The following is a 17,007-nucleotide window of genomic DNA, read 5'->3' on the forward strand; positions in this document are numbered from 1 at the left end:
AAAGTGCAAGGTGACAGATAGTCTGGTTAATTAGACAGAAAAGTGGCAAATGGAATAACCAAGAAGCACACGGCTATGCATTAGGGGATGTGCAACAAGGCAAGGATCTATATTATAAAGTGAGAGGTATGAAGGATCAGCGGGAGCTTGAAGTGCAGCCCAAAGATCCTTGAAGGTATTAGGGCAAGTCAATGTGACTAAAATAAGTGGGATCCCTTGCTTTATTTGCTGATGTACAGAGTAAGAGTTGGGAGGCTACATTAGAACTGCATGCAGCTTGAAGACTGCATAAAGTTTTGGTCACCGCATTACAGCATAGATGTGATTGCACTGGATAGGGTGCATAGGACATTTACCACGATGTTGCCAGGACTGGAAATTTTTAACTATTATTAGGAAAGACTGAATAGGATGGGTTGCTTTTCTTGAAAATTGAAGGCTGAGGGAAGACTTTTGAGATGAAGGACCTAGATAGGTCCTTTCTACGTAATCTATCTCCCTTAACAAAAAGGGTTTAAAACCAGGGCATAGATTTAAAGTAATTGGTGGAAAGATTAGAGGGAAGATGATCTTTTGACCCAGAGAATGGTAGGGGTAAGGAACTCACTACCTGAAAGGGTGGTAGAACCAAACACATTGCATTTAAAAAGTAATTGGAACTAAATTTATAGTTTAGTGCCTACAGGCCTAAACCAGAAGATGGGATTAGGCTGGGTAGCTCTTTTTCAACAGGCCCACAATGGAACTAATAACCTCCTTCTGTGATGTATGTCCCTTCAAATATTCCCTCATATACCTAAAGCCCCGAGTAACTGTTTATCACATATCAGGTGTTGAAATTCAAAACAAAAGGGCAATAGGTCACCAAAGTCCTTTCTTGGCAGAGCAGGTCATTCCATCCCACTATAGTCGGTACTTCAGAACTGTCTAATAATACACCAAGTTAAAAAGAGATGAATTAACAATGGAACAAAGCAAGACAGATTATAACTTTAGCCTGGTTTAGATATTTTATACTAACAATATGCATGATGTTATTACTGGAAGGCCAACAGTTACCAATAGCACGTGACAATTAAGAGTATGGGATTTCCTATCAATCTAAAAATTCATAATGAATACCACCCATTTTTGCAAATCAGGACATCATGCAATGACAAACATTAGGTTCTAGGTTTATCTATATGCACCATTGCCGTGGCAGAGCCATGAGCCAGTAGCACATGGCCTTGAACAGACTTTGTCAACACTAAAATAAGTGAAACTTAGGGAATCTGACAGATACGTTGCATTTTCCATCCATTGGGAAGTGGTGGCACTAACACTTCACAGCAGATATACAAACCGTCGCTCCAAACTAGGAAACACAATCATCCATGAACAGGACAATTGTAACCTTGATGATGAAATAATACTCTACAATCATTTGAAAAGCAAATTGTTCCCTTCAGTTAGGCATAACATTACTGAACTGTGCAGAAGGTTAGTCAGTATCTGAAAAGATGAAAGGGAGGGCTACCCTTTTGGGTGGAGACCCTTTTAACAGTGCTATGATGAAAGAGTCCCAATTCAAACACTGACATCCGCTTTCACGCTGATGTTGATTTAGCTGATGTGTGTCCCTAGCACTTGCAATCATTTGAGATTTTTAGCATTCACAACTTTCTTTTTATCTCCCTTTTAATTTGGATTCTGTCAGGGAATTTCAATGGCAAACTAATCACTTCTAGTTAATTTGATCCAATTTTAGTAATCACTTTTCTTCTGCTTCTTAGTTATATTATTATGAACTTGCCATACACTCTTCCCACTGAACATTATGGTTAAGTGAAAAGCAGACAGTGATTCTTGGCTACTTCTCACTCCAACATATCTAATGGGAAAATGAATGCTCACGACAACCAAGGTGACCTCAATACCTAATCATTTTAGCATTGTATCGCAGTGAAACTTTTTGCTTGTTTACCAGGACTGTGGGGGATTATATTACACATTGGAACATAGGAAGTGAAGGAGGAATTTGATTGAAGTTCTATAGACTTTTTAAAAAATGGATAGGAAATGAACTTTGTGGGGCAGTGTAGGTGAAAGTGATCATAGAACTACAGCTGGGTCGTACGCAACAGAAGTTAGAAAAAGCTTCCCCTAAATAAAGGAAGTTAAAAATCACAAAGCTCTTGGAACAACCCAATTCCTGCATTGTTGTGTAAAGTGCAATTACACTGGCTTTAATGTGCACCTATGGTACTTCTAAAGAGAACATCTCCTCCTTTTCCTAAAGGTGGTCTTTCTGGCAGTTAGCCTCAATAGATCATCTGGACTTTTAAAATTAATGGTCAACCCATCTTAGAAAATATAAGGAATTTTACTTGTTGTAATACTGCTGACTGTGGCAGTGGGCCATAAGCAACAGCACTAGCACACAACACAAAACGAGGTAACCTATGAAATATAGGTCACTCATTCCCAAAGGCAGACAATCATTTTTACCTGAACCTCCGTGTTAGCATTCTGTTCCTTGGTCTGTATGTGCAGTTCCTCTGTCATCTTCTCCATCTCCTAGAAACAGAATAACATCAGATTCTGAACAAACTGTAAAGTCAACAAAATTAAATCCTGGATCATAGATCAGCAGTGAGGTGGAAAAGTTAAAGACATGGCACCATACCATCATAGAAGCGGTTGTTAGAGAAGAAGAAGAAGAGAAAGGGAATGGAGGGAGGGAGCAATCAAACACACATGCAAGAAAACATACCGAAAGTGGGAGAAAGAAATAATGAAAATATATGAGCAAGAGCAGGTGATAGAGGGGAGAAAGGAAACAGAAACCACATACTACCAAACACTTCACAACACTGGAGCACAAACAGACAATAAAACATTCCAGGAGATGCTATCCTACAGATCCAAAATGAATCATAATCTGGTTCATTGTTTAATGACAAGAACCTATATAATACAGAAGAGAAAGGCAAATGAGTGCCACAGCTTATAGCTTTGGGTAGCTAATCTGGTAACAAACAAAAAAAGACTGCTGGCAGAACTCAGCAGGTTAGGCAGCATCTGTAAAGGAAAGTGAAGTTGACATTTTGGTCAAGATCCTTTATCTAGACTGAAACAAACATTGATTGTCCATTTCCTTCTATCGTCAACTGTCCACTTAATCTTTACAGATGCAGCCTGAACCACCAAGTTCCTCCAGCAGCTCACTTTTTTGCTCCAGATTCCAGCTTCTGCAGTCTCTAGTGTCTCCATTTTACTAATGGTAATAATCTCACACAAGTCATAAGGAATGTGGTTTAAAGCCCTTTCTACAAGTCGAACATATCACGTAGACTAATCCTCCAGCACAGTATAGTTCTGAATTTATAAAATAATTTATACTTTTTTTTTACACTGGATTAAAAAGAAATAGTGCTTTCTGAACTCTACAACATTGAATTCAAGTAAATTTACACACTCTTATGCTAAATCTGACTTGCAAAATTTCAGATTTCAGGTTGTTTCATTGCTGAGCTAAGTGCAGGACACACGCATCATTCTTATGACACTGCAATATCCCATTCTTTTGCAGCAAGGCAATGATAGATATAATTTTGAATTGAGATAAATAAACTCAATTTCAAAACAACCAATTCAAAAGAAAATCTCAGCAATGTACCTTAAAAATAGATCTAAGAAAAAACATATCACTTTTCAATGGGGAAAATTAAATTTAGGCCCCCCAGGGCTATGGAGGGCCTCCAATGGGGAGTTTTAGAAAAACAAAGGATGTAATGTACATCCTTATGCTGAATATGCAAAATTTCAGATTTCTAGATCGTTTTGTTACTAAGCTATACACGAGACAAAAGGACATTCTCTTTTGTTTTATATCTTTAGATGTGAAATAGAGTTAGGCTATTTCGCCTGCTCTGCCATTCAATTAAGATCTGGCTGATTTTTTTTAACCTTAGCATCACCTTCCGGCAGTAACTCCATATCCTTCAATTCTCATAATATCTAAAAATTAATCTATCTCTATATTGAATACAGTCAATACTGGTTACTATATTATAGGAAAGGTGTGCCTACACTACAAAGCAAGTATAAGGCATTTGCCAAGATATCGGTACAACTGAAAAGCTATAACTGTGAGGAAAGATTGGGTAGCTGAGGTTGCTTTCTTTGGAATAGAGGTTGCTGTGTGAAGCCTTAATCTAGGAGAACAAAATTATGAAGGGCCCAAATAAAGTAAATTGGAGCAACATGCTTCCTTTTACAGTGGGAGGAAGAAAACCAAGAGGCATGGGCTTAAGGTAAATGTTAGAAGAATTAGAGAGATAAGGATCATCTTTTCACCCAGAGAGTGACAAGGGACTGGAACTCACTGCCCGAAAAGTTGATAGAATCTAAAACCCCCATCACGTTTAAAAGTATATGAATATGTACTGGAAATAACTGACAGACTACAGGTCCAGTGTTGAGAGGTTGAATTAAACTGGATAACTCTCTTCAACCAGCGTAGAAATGGTGGGATGAATGCTTTTTTTTAAATGATTCTAACTGATTAGTTTGTTGCTGCTAAATAAGAATATGGAATAAACCATAAAAATTCCATACTTGCTTAAATGATTCTGGATGCTGAGCAGCAAAAAAAAAATCAGCATTTAGCCTCTGAGTTGCTGTAGAAATGAATAACCAGCACCCACATTACAGAGAGCTTCATGCAAAACACTTCATAAGTGGAACTATGACATTTTTAAACATACCTTTGTCCTAAATTAAATTTTAAAATCAATGAACTTGCATGTTTTTCCCACTTTTCCCATTATCTAGTGACTTGATCTGGTTCCATGGACACCAGTTGTCTGAAGGTAAGTCACTTGGATGTTGGTTCCTTCCTAACAAAATTCAGAATCATAGAGAGGATAGCCGAAGTATCTGATCACGTCCCCACCCAATGTCTACTCATATTCACTTTGGATCACAAAGGATAGCGGTCAACTCCAAAAAGCTAGCATTCTCATTTACTTCAAGTATGAAAGCCAGTTCTGTCATCTTAAAAACTGCATCATCCAGTCAGTAAATGCAGTGCAGACTGGTAACATTAATGAAGAAAATACAAAACCCAGTGTATGATGTTACATAGTAGTAACTAATACATTGTTATTTATTTTTAATTCTGAAAAGAGTGCAAAGATCAATTAAAAAACAAAATGCAACAGATGTAAAAGCTACAGGTTTTAATTGTGTTCAAGTAACAGCAGTGAGCTATGAAAACCACCTACATGCCTGGACTAGTGAAGAAATAAAAAATGGCAAGGGTTCCACATTCCTTGACACAAGTCAGTAATGCATAGCTGAAAGTGAACATTAGATCCAGTTTGGCCTCAATTTCTCACAAGGATGAACAGGAATACAAAACTATTTCTACAGCAGCTTTCAAAACCTCAGAGCAACCTAAAGCAATTCACAGCTGATGAAACATGAAGTGATCTTTGAAGTGATGTCACTGTTAAAATGAAGGGAATCCACAGCCAATTTATGAACAACTAGAACATTTTTTAAAAGTGACAAGATAATTAGAACAGGAAAAAAAAACTGCAAACACTCAGCACATCAGGTAGCATTTGTGGAGAGAGAAATGGAGCCAACATTTCAGACTTGAAAGCTCTGCACTATTTTACATTTAGAAAATGAATAGGTATTCTACTTCAAGTGTTAATTCAAGAATAAACATTACACAGGAGTAACTCAAGGAACTCTCCTGCAGTTCTCTGAATAGCACCAGAGGACCTTCTATATCCATTTGAGAGGGTAGATAGAATAAAGAGTTTAATGTCCCTTTAAAAAGAGGGGATCACTATAATACAGGATTCCCTCAGAAATTAACAGAAGTGTCAGCCTAGATTACATGCTCAAGTTTTGCAATTTGAATCCACAACGGTGCTCTCACTGAGCCAAGCCAGACACCCAGCAACAGTCACTGTCAAAGCTCACCCATAAACAAGAACCACTTAACCAAAATACAGGATGGCCACTGATTTCTGCAAAACATTGGATAAACAAATATCCAGTATTTACAGACTCCTCACTTCTGTTTTAGCCTTATGCAGTTTATTCAAAGAAAAATTCAGATGATACAGGAGCATTGGAATTAACAGAGACAGCTGAAACGACAGGGTCACTGAAGCATGCTTTACATCGATAATTCATTTCCACCAATATTAATTCAACGCACGCTCAATGACTTCTTTCAGTCAGCTGCCTCCAGTTCAGGTTCTACACACTGGTGTCACAGTCTCATATTTCCTTACTGTTGCAGCAGGAAGCAATTAGAAGTCCCCATAATGTATGTGCTGCTATGATTAACTCCAAACACATGCTCGAAGGCAGAGTTAAAAAAAAAATCACGTCTAAGCCTAAGGTAGAAACTTTACCATTACATGAAGAAAATAATCAAATTTCCAAAATAAATTACGACAATGTTGAAATAGTTTTGAGGTTTCCCCTATGGCCAGGTGTTTATCTAGCAAATGGCCGAGTCACCCAGACAAAGAACATCCCATAGTCAATTTTTGGTCTGTGCTGTGTCAGCTCATTCTAGCTGAAAAAGTGACACAAGTTATACCAAGCTCTTGACTACAGAAAATTGGTACATGGTAACAGTACCAGTGCTGAAAGTGCAAATGAGGGCATGGGCTTTGCCAAAGCTTGGTTGTTCCTTATAAACAAATAGTTTACTAACATTCATCATCAAGAATCAGATAAAGACAGGTTTGCATTTACGTAGCATCCTTCAGTTCACGTTGATTTGTAGCCCGTAAAGCACTGTTATGATGCAGAAAACAAGGGAACTAATTAGTGCACAGCAAGCTCCCACAAGCAGTATAGTGATAATGACCAGATACTGTTTTTTGTAGTTTTGACTGAGCGATAAATATCAGCCAGAATAATTGGGAAGATCCACAAGATATTTTACATCCATCAAATCGGAAAAGCAGCAGACAAGGCATCAGATTAATGTCTCTTCCAAAAGACAGCACTTCTAACATTGCATCATTATTGTAATGAAGTAAGACAGCCGAGATTTTTTTTATTGTGCCCAACCCTCAAAAATGGTACTTGACTGCTAATGATTAAAAAAAAAGCATAGGACCATATAGTATAACTTACTGGAGAGGAGGAGATGGAACTGGAGAAATCTAGAACAAAATCCTAGAGGTTACTGCATAGAAAGCAGTTGAGATATTGGTGGACCTGCCATTGAAACTGTGTATCCAACAGTAAATAACTCATAGCTTCTTGGGTCATGCAGTGCCTTGTAAACAAAACACTGAATTCAGTATGATGAAAAGTTTCACACCATATGTTTGATTCTTAACTGGCCCCGAAGTGGTCTGCCAAGCTCAATTCAAACTCAGGGCAATTATGAATAAGCAACAAGAAAAATGAGTCTTTGCAGCAACAATTGCAGCCTGGGCAATGATAAAATCATAGTGTTGGAAAATAGATAGTAAAGGCAAATTGTGCAACTCTTAGTGTCAGATACTTCAGCTTCAACGAGAAACTGCAGAATCTTGAGTTCATGTAGAATGGGCAAAAGACTCAAGAGATTTGGATTCTTATAGCTGTCATGAACCTCAAGAAACATTTTACTATGGACCTAGGTCATGATATTAAATTCAGAAGAGCATGGTCAATAAAGACTGATCATACATTTATTTTTAACTTGACAGCCATGAATTTTCCCAAGTGGCTTCTCCAGGAACCAATCAAGTTGACAATAATGATTTCTCGGAATATTTGACAAGTCAAATCAATTGAGGATTCATAAATACTCCACTACTTTGTCAAACTTTAGAGCAACTCAGATGGGCTAAACTTGTCATCCCATACATTCCTATTTAAAATAGGTAAAATAAAGAACATAGAACTATACTGAGACAATTGGGAGATTATTTTTATTATGGTTGTATTAGGAAGTTTTCATTCTATTATTTTTGCAGTTATGAAGTGAAACGTCTTGTGCAACCTCATTTGGTGCAAATTCATTTATGCTTATATAATTCTATAGACTTTCCAAATAGCAAGAAGTCAAACAACTCTATTGAGTGGAGTAGAGTAGGCTCAAATCACAAACATGAAAATCATTGTCTTAATAGATAAACTGGAGTGTGAGCAGACATCATAAAGAATTATACCATCACTCAGGTACATCCCAAACTTATTCCACAAAATGATTTGCTTTGAAGTGCAAGATGGCTATTAGCTAGGTAAACATGGCTAAAAGTTTTATGCACTGAGCTATTTTATAAACAGCAGATGCCGAGTTTTCTTAAGAACATAAGAAATAGGAGCAGAGGTATGCAATTCAGCCTCTTGGGCTTTCTCTGCTCTTTTAATCCCAAACACTACTTTCCTGCACTAACCTTAATATCCTTTAATAACCAAAATTTAATCCATCTCTCACTTGAATATCTTCCACAACTGAGCCTCCACAACTCTCGTGTACAGAATTCCGAAGTCTCACTACCTGTTCTTCTCATCCCCGTCCTGAATGGCTGATCTCTTATCCTGAGGTTGCGGTCCCTGGTTTTAAACAGCCCAGCCGAGGGAAACATCATCCCTGCATCTACCATTTACCAGGCAAGCCCTGTTAGAATTTTGTATAATTCAATGAGATCATCTAATATTATTTTTAATCTCTGGAGACTAAAAGCTCTAGTTTGCTTAATCTCTCTTCAACAGATAAATCTTGCCATCCCTGGTATCAATCTAGCATTTCCACTATCACAAGCACGTCTTTACTTAGGTAGGGCAACCAGACAATATTCCAGGTACAGGGCCTTTATGCCTGTAATCAAATCCTCTTGCAATAAAAGCCAATGTACTATTTACTTTCCTAACTGCTGCTGCACATGCACAACTTTCATTAATTCATGTACAAAGACAGGCAGGTTCCTCCAAACACCCCTCACAACATTTAATAAAAATACACATTTTAATTTTTTCTTCTCGCCTCAGGTGGAAGGAAAACTGATGGGCAAACACCTTACTTTCCTTTGCATAGTTCTTAATATCTACCTGATCACTGGAACAGATTCTGGGCTTTAGTTCTCTCATCCTGATAAAGAACAGCACCATGACCATTATAATAACTCCTCAAATGTCCTATTGGGACATTTTATGTTCTAGTCCTGAGATGATACTTAGATAAAAACATTTTGACTTCGTGATATCCAGATTGTATGAGATTAGTTTACAGTACTGAACCAAGTACAAGTATATATACAAAAAAAAAGGAATTTAGTATGCAAACCTAATCACAATTTTATCTAACTGTCCCTACTGTGATATTGTAACAGATGGAAGGCAATTGATAAGATTTCTTTATTAGTCAAATGTACATCGAAACACACAGTGAAATGCATCTTTTTGTGTAGAATGTTGACTTAAAAGATTTCAAATTATCTAAAAGTTACTCAGTGTAAAAAAACAGCAAAGTTTTTGTATGGAACATTAGGTTTCTAGGAGTTTTGACATTGGTACCGTACATCACTTCCTAGACATAATGATAGTCAGCATGCTTGCACTATCTTCTAAGACAATGTTTTAAATGGGAACATGATCATTACTTAGTCTCTATTATTTCCCACATCTGCAAGAGATAAGCTTTTAAGCTGCATAAAGGTGGGTTTCTAACCTATACCAGATTGGCTCCTAACAAAATAGCAGAGATAAGATTGAACAGAAAGCACAGTCTGGAGAATCACTGAGGGTCGGGGTAAAGTTTTATGTACCAATCTATGTAGTACATCAAATGTTCAGTGTCACCAAGTGCACCCCAGCACCTACCATTAATATTTGTCAGATACAAAAAACAAATCCTTGGTACCATTTTCACTTAGGATTCCTACAAAGGATCCTAGCAACTAAAATTGGGATATTGGGGTCAATTTTTCACACCTTTGCCAGCTCTTGCTAGGAAACAAGCTTGGATACTGTGTGGTGACAGACTATTCCGCTGCTTGTACATCACAACATCTGCAAACACAATAGTTTCCATCAGCAGTTCAAGTACAATTACCAGTTTGGGGATTTAGATAATTTCCTCTTTTATAGTCTTAGAGTGCAGAGGTCAATTATAGTACTCCCCAATTTGACCAAGCTGAAAGTATTTAAATCAAGATGGAGACACAACAGAATGCAGATGCTGGAATCTGGAGCAATACACAAAGGTGGAGGAACTCAGCAGATCAGGCAGCATCTATGGAGGGAAATAAACAGTTGATGTTGTTTCGGGTCAAGACCCTTCACCTGGGCACTCGGCAGTCCAGATGAAGGGTCTCGACCCAAAATGTCGACTGTCCATTTCCCTCCATAGATGCTGCTGTTCCTCTAGCACTGTGTGTGTTGCTAGCATCTAAATCAACACAAAACATGAATCCCCAAGAAATTCCTTTAATAGAATAGTCAAACAAACCATAAACATAGACTTTAATACAATCCAGAGACACCAAAAATGACATCCTTACCTTGAAGGTCTTGGGATTTGCTTCCTGGTGCCTTGACCCGTCATTAACCTGCATGAGAAGGGTTTCTGTGCAAATATCCGCAAACACTTTTGTACAAACACTGTTCAAAAAGAGAAACATTTTAACAGATTATGAAGTCACAAAGACATCTCAAATTAAATATTTATTGCAACCAATTATATTTTTAGGCTCCATTATAAGCATTTAAATCTGAGACCCTCCCCATCCACTAATAGGACTTTACAGCTCCACTACATCACAATTATAATAATCTGAAACCAATACATCATAATTATAATAATCTGAAACCAGGGTCTAGAGTTGGGGAATGAAATATTTTCCATTTCACCTGGATGCAGCTTACCAGAGTCCGGAACAATGCAGGATAGCTCATATTATTCTACACTAACAACATGCATTAGTCCCAAGTGCACCCCAGTGTGGCAATGTTCCATTTCCAACACCAGTCAAGAAGCAACCAAGTGCCAAATGGAGTCAATTACTGAATGGTGAACAGATTAAAACTATCTAGCTCTCAAATTTGGGAGAAGATGGGAAGTATGGATTAAAAGTAAATTACAAGAACAAAATGCTCATTTTCATACATTTCTCATTTACTGAGTTCCTTAATAAGTGCATTTTAACATGTGTTATCACAATTCCTACAACTCAGACTGCTACACCACTCCAGACATCAAACTAGATGGCTTGCTACTCTATGTAATAGCGCAAAAATAGACTTTAATACAAATTGAGGGATGGGTTACACCACCAAAAAAAAATTCACCCACCACTTATTTAGAAAATATCTATTACCTGTGACAATTTTTCAAGGGCTTCTATAGCCCAACCAGTCTTCTCTCCCAACTACATATGGTGCAAAGATCCTACAACATAAATAACAATTAATTATACATTTTATTACTTCACCAGATTTTTATTTTGTTTCACATGCAGGGAAATGACAATCATTTCTGTGCACAAGCATTCATATGAATTATTTTAAAGAAGTTTATCTTTCATTTGTACAAGAATACTATTTTTTCCAAGGCATTATTTCCAAGTCTATGTTCCAAAATAGCCATTTATTTCAAAAGATATGTTAATTGCACATTCTAATTAAGGTCTTCCACAACCATAAACATATTAATACTAGTACCGATATTGATTTTAGCCTGGTATTGTTTAAGGGATGTGTATATTTCTGTGAGATGATACCAACCACAGCACTTTCCAACAAATTGCAACAACTACAGGTGCTGGGTGAAAAATATTTTGGGATGTCCTAAGAATGTGAGTGATGAAACGAAACAGTGCATGAGCAAATACATTTTAAATTGCATCTTAGGCATTACACAAGTCACTCTTAATTCCCCCACACAAATTTCTTCCACCATTAACACACTGTTACCACATGTCCCTCAGTAGTCCTGTAAGATTCAAACTGTTCTTTTCAAGTTTTGGGTGACAGAGCATGCAAGTTATTCATCAGAACAAGTGGTACCATTGACCAGGGTATTGCAAATGTTAATTCCACCTAACTTAAAACCCACTCCCTCTATCATCAGCACACCATTGTTGCAGTGTGTAACATTCACAAACTGCACTGCAATAATTTGCCAAGTCTTCTATGACAACATCTTCCAAACTTACAACACCTAGGAACTCAAAGGCAGCAGTTACAAGGTAACATCGCAAAGATGTCCTCTAAATCACACACCAACCGATTTAAACATACATCACCCACTCTTCCATGACATTGGGTCCAAATCCTTGAAAATAGGTATCATCATCACCACCATCCCTTTCATAAATGCAGCCAAAGACAGACAGTAAACACCAACCTTGCTAGTGACACACATGTCCCAAGAATTAGTAAATTAGACATCAAACACAATTTTATCTCGATATTATATAAAGCAAGAGGAAGAATAAAAGTGATTTAAGTCAGCTGTAAATTATTTCACAAAAGTAACTGCATTACTGAATTTGCATTTGTATTTTTCATGTCATTTTACCATTTGTTTCATCTGCTAATCTTCACCCCAAAGTACAAGTTTGTACTTGTTGACTGGGAATGAAAAGAAAATGCAGAGACCAAGAGTCATCAAATTGATTTAGATAGACACAGACCTTAATCATGTTTTATTCACTCCACTGGAAAGCCGTCCATACCTACTTCCCATTATAACTTCCAGTCCTTTCTGCATCTGATCCCAACACGTTCGTTTGGCAACCTGCTCCAGCTGTTAATCACCCTCATATCATAAAATATATATTAACATGTGTCCTCAATTTTACTTCACAACTCTATCCCAGTTATGGCATGTCTAAATGCCAATATATTAAGCTTACTTTTTCCTCTCACTTATGGTCAGATATGGTTTAGTAGTACAAGGACACCTCAGACATCACTCAGTGAATCTGAAGGGGCCCCAGTTACCAAGCTAGAGCTCACTGTTGCTCAGTACCATCATCAGCCAACATTCCACAACCAAGTATTTTAGTTTATCATGGACCACAGCAATCCATTCAAAACCCAAAAGGAGCAACCAACCAAAGTGAAAACTCCCAATTTTGTTAATTTTCTCTTTGGTTCCATACTTGCATAGAAGGATATTTACTTTGAATGGCCTAATCAGGAAGCATTCATCTATTTTACCACGAGCATTGAATCTGGATTTCAATTCCCTGGAAGGCTCATTGAGCAAAGGTAATGTGCAGCAAGAAGACCAAGTGAAAAAGAATAACTTATACAGGAGAAGCAGGCTACGTGGCTATTCAAACCATGTCTGCTATAATCATGGCTGATATTCCACTTCAGCTATAACTTTCTGAACTACCCCCATTAATCCTTAATCCCTTTTGCATTTGAAAATCTAGTAAATCTATGTTGATTTTTTTAAAAACAATTGAACATCCAAAGAATTACAAAAATTTGGGAGAATTTTCTTCATGCAATCTCAGTCCTACATGGCCAACTCCTTACTCTGAGATCAACTCCTAATTCAAAACTCCCAAACCAGCAGGAATAATCTCCAACATCTACTCTTTCCTCAGATCATGAGGTCTGGAAATTTGATAGCTTTTAGCTCCATTAGTTATTCCAGAATCTTTTCTGTACTAATACTAGTTTTTAAGTTCCTCATTTCACCAGAGATTTGGTTTCCCAACTATTTCTAGAGTACATTGAGCTTATGTTATGAAAATATGTTTAATCTCTTTGCCATTTCCTGTTCTAAATTATAATTTCTTTCTGTGCTAGTTTGGGACCCAAATCACTTTACTTATCTCTTTCTTGTTTACATACCAATAAAAGCTTTCACATTTTGTTTTTATTTATCTCACATCATTTTCTCCCAAGGTCATCCTTAGCCAAACTCTAAAATCTTCTCAATTAAACTTCCAACTTTTGTTTTTTTATTTTAAAAAAGCAATATTATAAACTTCATTAATAGTCATGTCATTTTTAACTTCTCAATGGTCATGTTTGGACCATCTATACTGCATAAAGTACTTTATTCCATAAAGAAATATCTATATGTATTAGTACAGAACAGGTACTGGAGAAATTAATAGAACTAAAATCCATCAAATCCCCAGATATAATGGCCCACAGAAAGGGTAAATGTGGGCAATTATTCCCTGATTGGGGAATTTTGAATTAGGAGTCACAATACAAATCCTTTTATTAAATATTTGCCATTGCTAATCTACTGACTTTAAAATTGACTTTCCCAATATGATCTAGCCAATACTCAGCAAACTAGATGGGTTCAGATTCAAAACTCTTGTTTTTGACTTAACTAAATTATTTTCAAACTTAATATAAAAATTCTATTATGACGACTCATCCCCAGACACACCTTTACAACAAGGTTACTAATTAACCCAGCTTTGCACAAAACTAGGTCCAAAATGCCTCTTCCTTAGTTGGTCCCTTGATATACCAGACAGAAGAAACTATGAATGCAATTAATAAACTCATCCTCTACTGGTCTGTCCAATCTACATGAACATCTAAGTTCCCATCGACTATACTGCCCTTATTACATTATCCTTTAATTTTCAGAGTATTGCCTTCATAACACTACAACTGCACAGTTGTGTGGGGAGGGGAGGAAAGTGAAGAAGAAATGACACTGTAAACTTTTTCCAGTGTCTTAGTTCTTTCTGTCTTAGTTCGACCCATCGTGATCCTACATTTCAATTACCCAAGCTAAAAAGCTTTCTACTTTATCCCATAGTTTATTTCCACTTAGTTAACAGATCTCATCATTGTGGTATTACAACCATCATATCACACCTGTGAGAAGGAAGAGAAAGCAAATTAACCTTGCCTCCTGATTGGTGCCCAGCTTGCTGGAAAAACTGTGTGCCTGGTTGCTGGATCAGATAGCATCTATCAGCTGTGATATCTCCTTCAGTCAAAAAATTTGACATGCTCACAGTCAAGGTTCAAATTCAGAGATGGATCATTTGGGCAAAAGACCAACAATGAACTGGAACCTGTTCATCACTGGTTCTTTGCCCAGTGGGCAGAGTTGAGGAGTAGGGAAAGGAGGCAAAATTCACAGCAAAACAAAAAAAAATTTGCAAGGCTTTACATAGGAAGAGATGTGCACGAGACTCTTAAAAGAAGCAAGCAACATTATGAAATATGCAGTGTGGCAAATATAGAACAGTAAAATTACTGTAAGGGCAACATTTTGAAAAGTAGCAATCAATAAACAGATGATATTTTAAACTGTAAAGTTTAAAAATACATAAAATACAAATATCAACACTGCACAGCAAAGTAAATCCACACTTAAAAGGAAAGAAATCTGCACCAAATTATCAATTCAGACCACATCTCAAGTAGGTCATTATTTTCTTAGGGAATTAAAAAATGAAACATTTTTTTGCAAAAATTGTATATGCAAGGATTGACTATCTGAAATCCTTCCTAAATATGACCTTTATTTTCTCCCCCAATGAGATGGGGTACAGTTTGTGTTTTGGAAAAAAATTGCATATTTTTCATTCCCATTTAACGCTCACCAATCTCAAGCGCGTCTCAACCGATGAGAGAACGACAAAATAAGACAAAAGATTTCTGCGACGGTTGAAAGCCAGCCAAATACTGGGACAGAAAATGAAAAAAACAAAATGAAACACACAGACATAGACACACACAGTGGGAACTTGAAAAATGGCAACAAAATTCTGGTCTTGCTCTCTGTAGTAAAGCAGTTTTTGCTGGGTACTGAGGTCCTGATGAATGGTTGCTTGCAGGCACCGCCTCCCCAACACGCAACGCTGCTTTGCATATGCTTAATTGCTGTCACACATATTTGGCAGTTTGCCCACCTCATAACCAAACGGATGACTGTCAACTGAAAAGGTGGGAGGAGGCAGAGAAGGAAAGAAAGCAGAAACCCATGTAGTTTTCACAACATCACACTGAAATAATTATGCTGAGACGACTGTAGAGAAAATGGAGGCTGGCATTTCAAGAGTATTGCAGTAGAGAAAGAACTTTATTAACCCTTGGCTGCCACAAGCAGATTCACTGGTCTGAATTAAACACTTTCCAAATTATATTACACATAAAGGACAGGCTTTCATCATATATTATGGTATCTGAAATTAAAGATTTTTTTCTGGAAATAAAACCTCAATCAAGAAACTGTTCTTGTGCAAACCATCCACAATTTTCCTGAGCATTAGGAGGAAATTATCAATTGATTTTTTAATCTGTGACTACTAAGGAAAGAGTATTTATAGGCATAGAGCAAGACATGAATCATGCTTAGTTTTGATGCCCTATGCCAATGATTCTATCCTCAAATGGGTGACTAGCAGCCATCATATTGACCAAATCACACATCAAGTTTCTTGGGACTGAACGATGATCATGAATCCACATCCATAAGTCAAAGACCTCAAGAAAAAGGGTAGGGAGGTTTTTCCCCCCCAAAAGCAGATCATCATATCCTCCAAAAGAATTCAGTAAATTGGGACGATCATTATTAGGCCAAATGGACTTCAAAATATTGTCTGACCATGACACATTCAGACATTGTTTCCTTCAGTCTTTCACAGTTCCAACTTAAAAAATACATTTGGCATGACCAGTTCTTTAAATGCAAGGAAGTTCATTGGTGGATTGATGGTTTCTAGTTGGCTCAGTGAATGGTCCAGCATATTTATTACAACATGGATTATTAAACACTATGTTTAAATTTAGTGTTTATTTTAAAATTTTTTCCTTAGCGGTGTTTGTTCTTTATAATTAACCTGTTTTCCAGTTGTCACCAACACTACCTACAATCGAAAAGGATAACTATGAAGTGATGTTACCAATGACGGACATTGCCCACCTTTGCTTCCCTGTTCCATTCGCATTGGCTTGAGTCAGGAGGGAGTTAAATACATCTCTTTGCTTTCAACTCCAAAATTCTATTTTTGTAAGAAAAAGAAATAGCAAAAGATGAGGTGATTT

The 17,007-nt window shown here is 37.0% G+C and overlaps 1 protein-coding gene across 2 annotated transcripts in view; it reads right to left on the reverse strand.

Annotated features, from left to right (window-relative positions):
- The window catches only part of tnrc6ba (trinucleotide repeat containing adaptor 6Ba), a 166,157-nt gene that overhangs the window by 127,970 nt on the left and 21,180 nt on the right, over positions 1 to 17,007 (reverse strand). For both annotated transcript variants that reach the window (XM_052043407.1, XM_052043406.1), the window contains exons 2-4: positions 11,337 to 11,407; positions 10,521 to 10,620; positions 2,491 to 2,559 (exon numbers count right to left, since the gene is read on the reverse strand). In XM_052043407.1, coding sequence (XP_051899367.1) covers positions 2,491 to 2,559; positions 10,521 to 10,574 — 123 coding nt within the window. In that variant the 5' untranslated portion in view covers positions 10,575 to 10,620; positions 11,337 to 11,407. The remainder of the gene's footprint in view (positions 1 to 2,490; positions 2,560 to 10,520; positions 10,621 to 11,336; positions 11,408 to 17,007) is intronic.

The sequence above is a fragment of the Pristis pectinata genome, chromosome 33 (assembly GCF_009764475.1).
Source record: "Pristis pectinata isolate sPriPec2 chromosome 33, sPriPec2.1.pri, whole genome shotgun sequence".
Lineage (NCBI taxonomy): Eukaryota > Metazoa > Chordata > Chondrichthyes > Rhinopristiformes > Pristidae > Pristis > Pristis pectinata.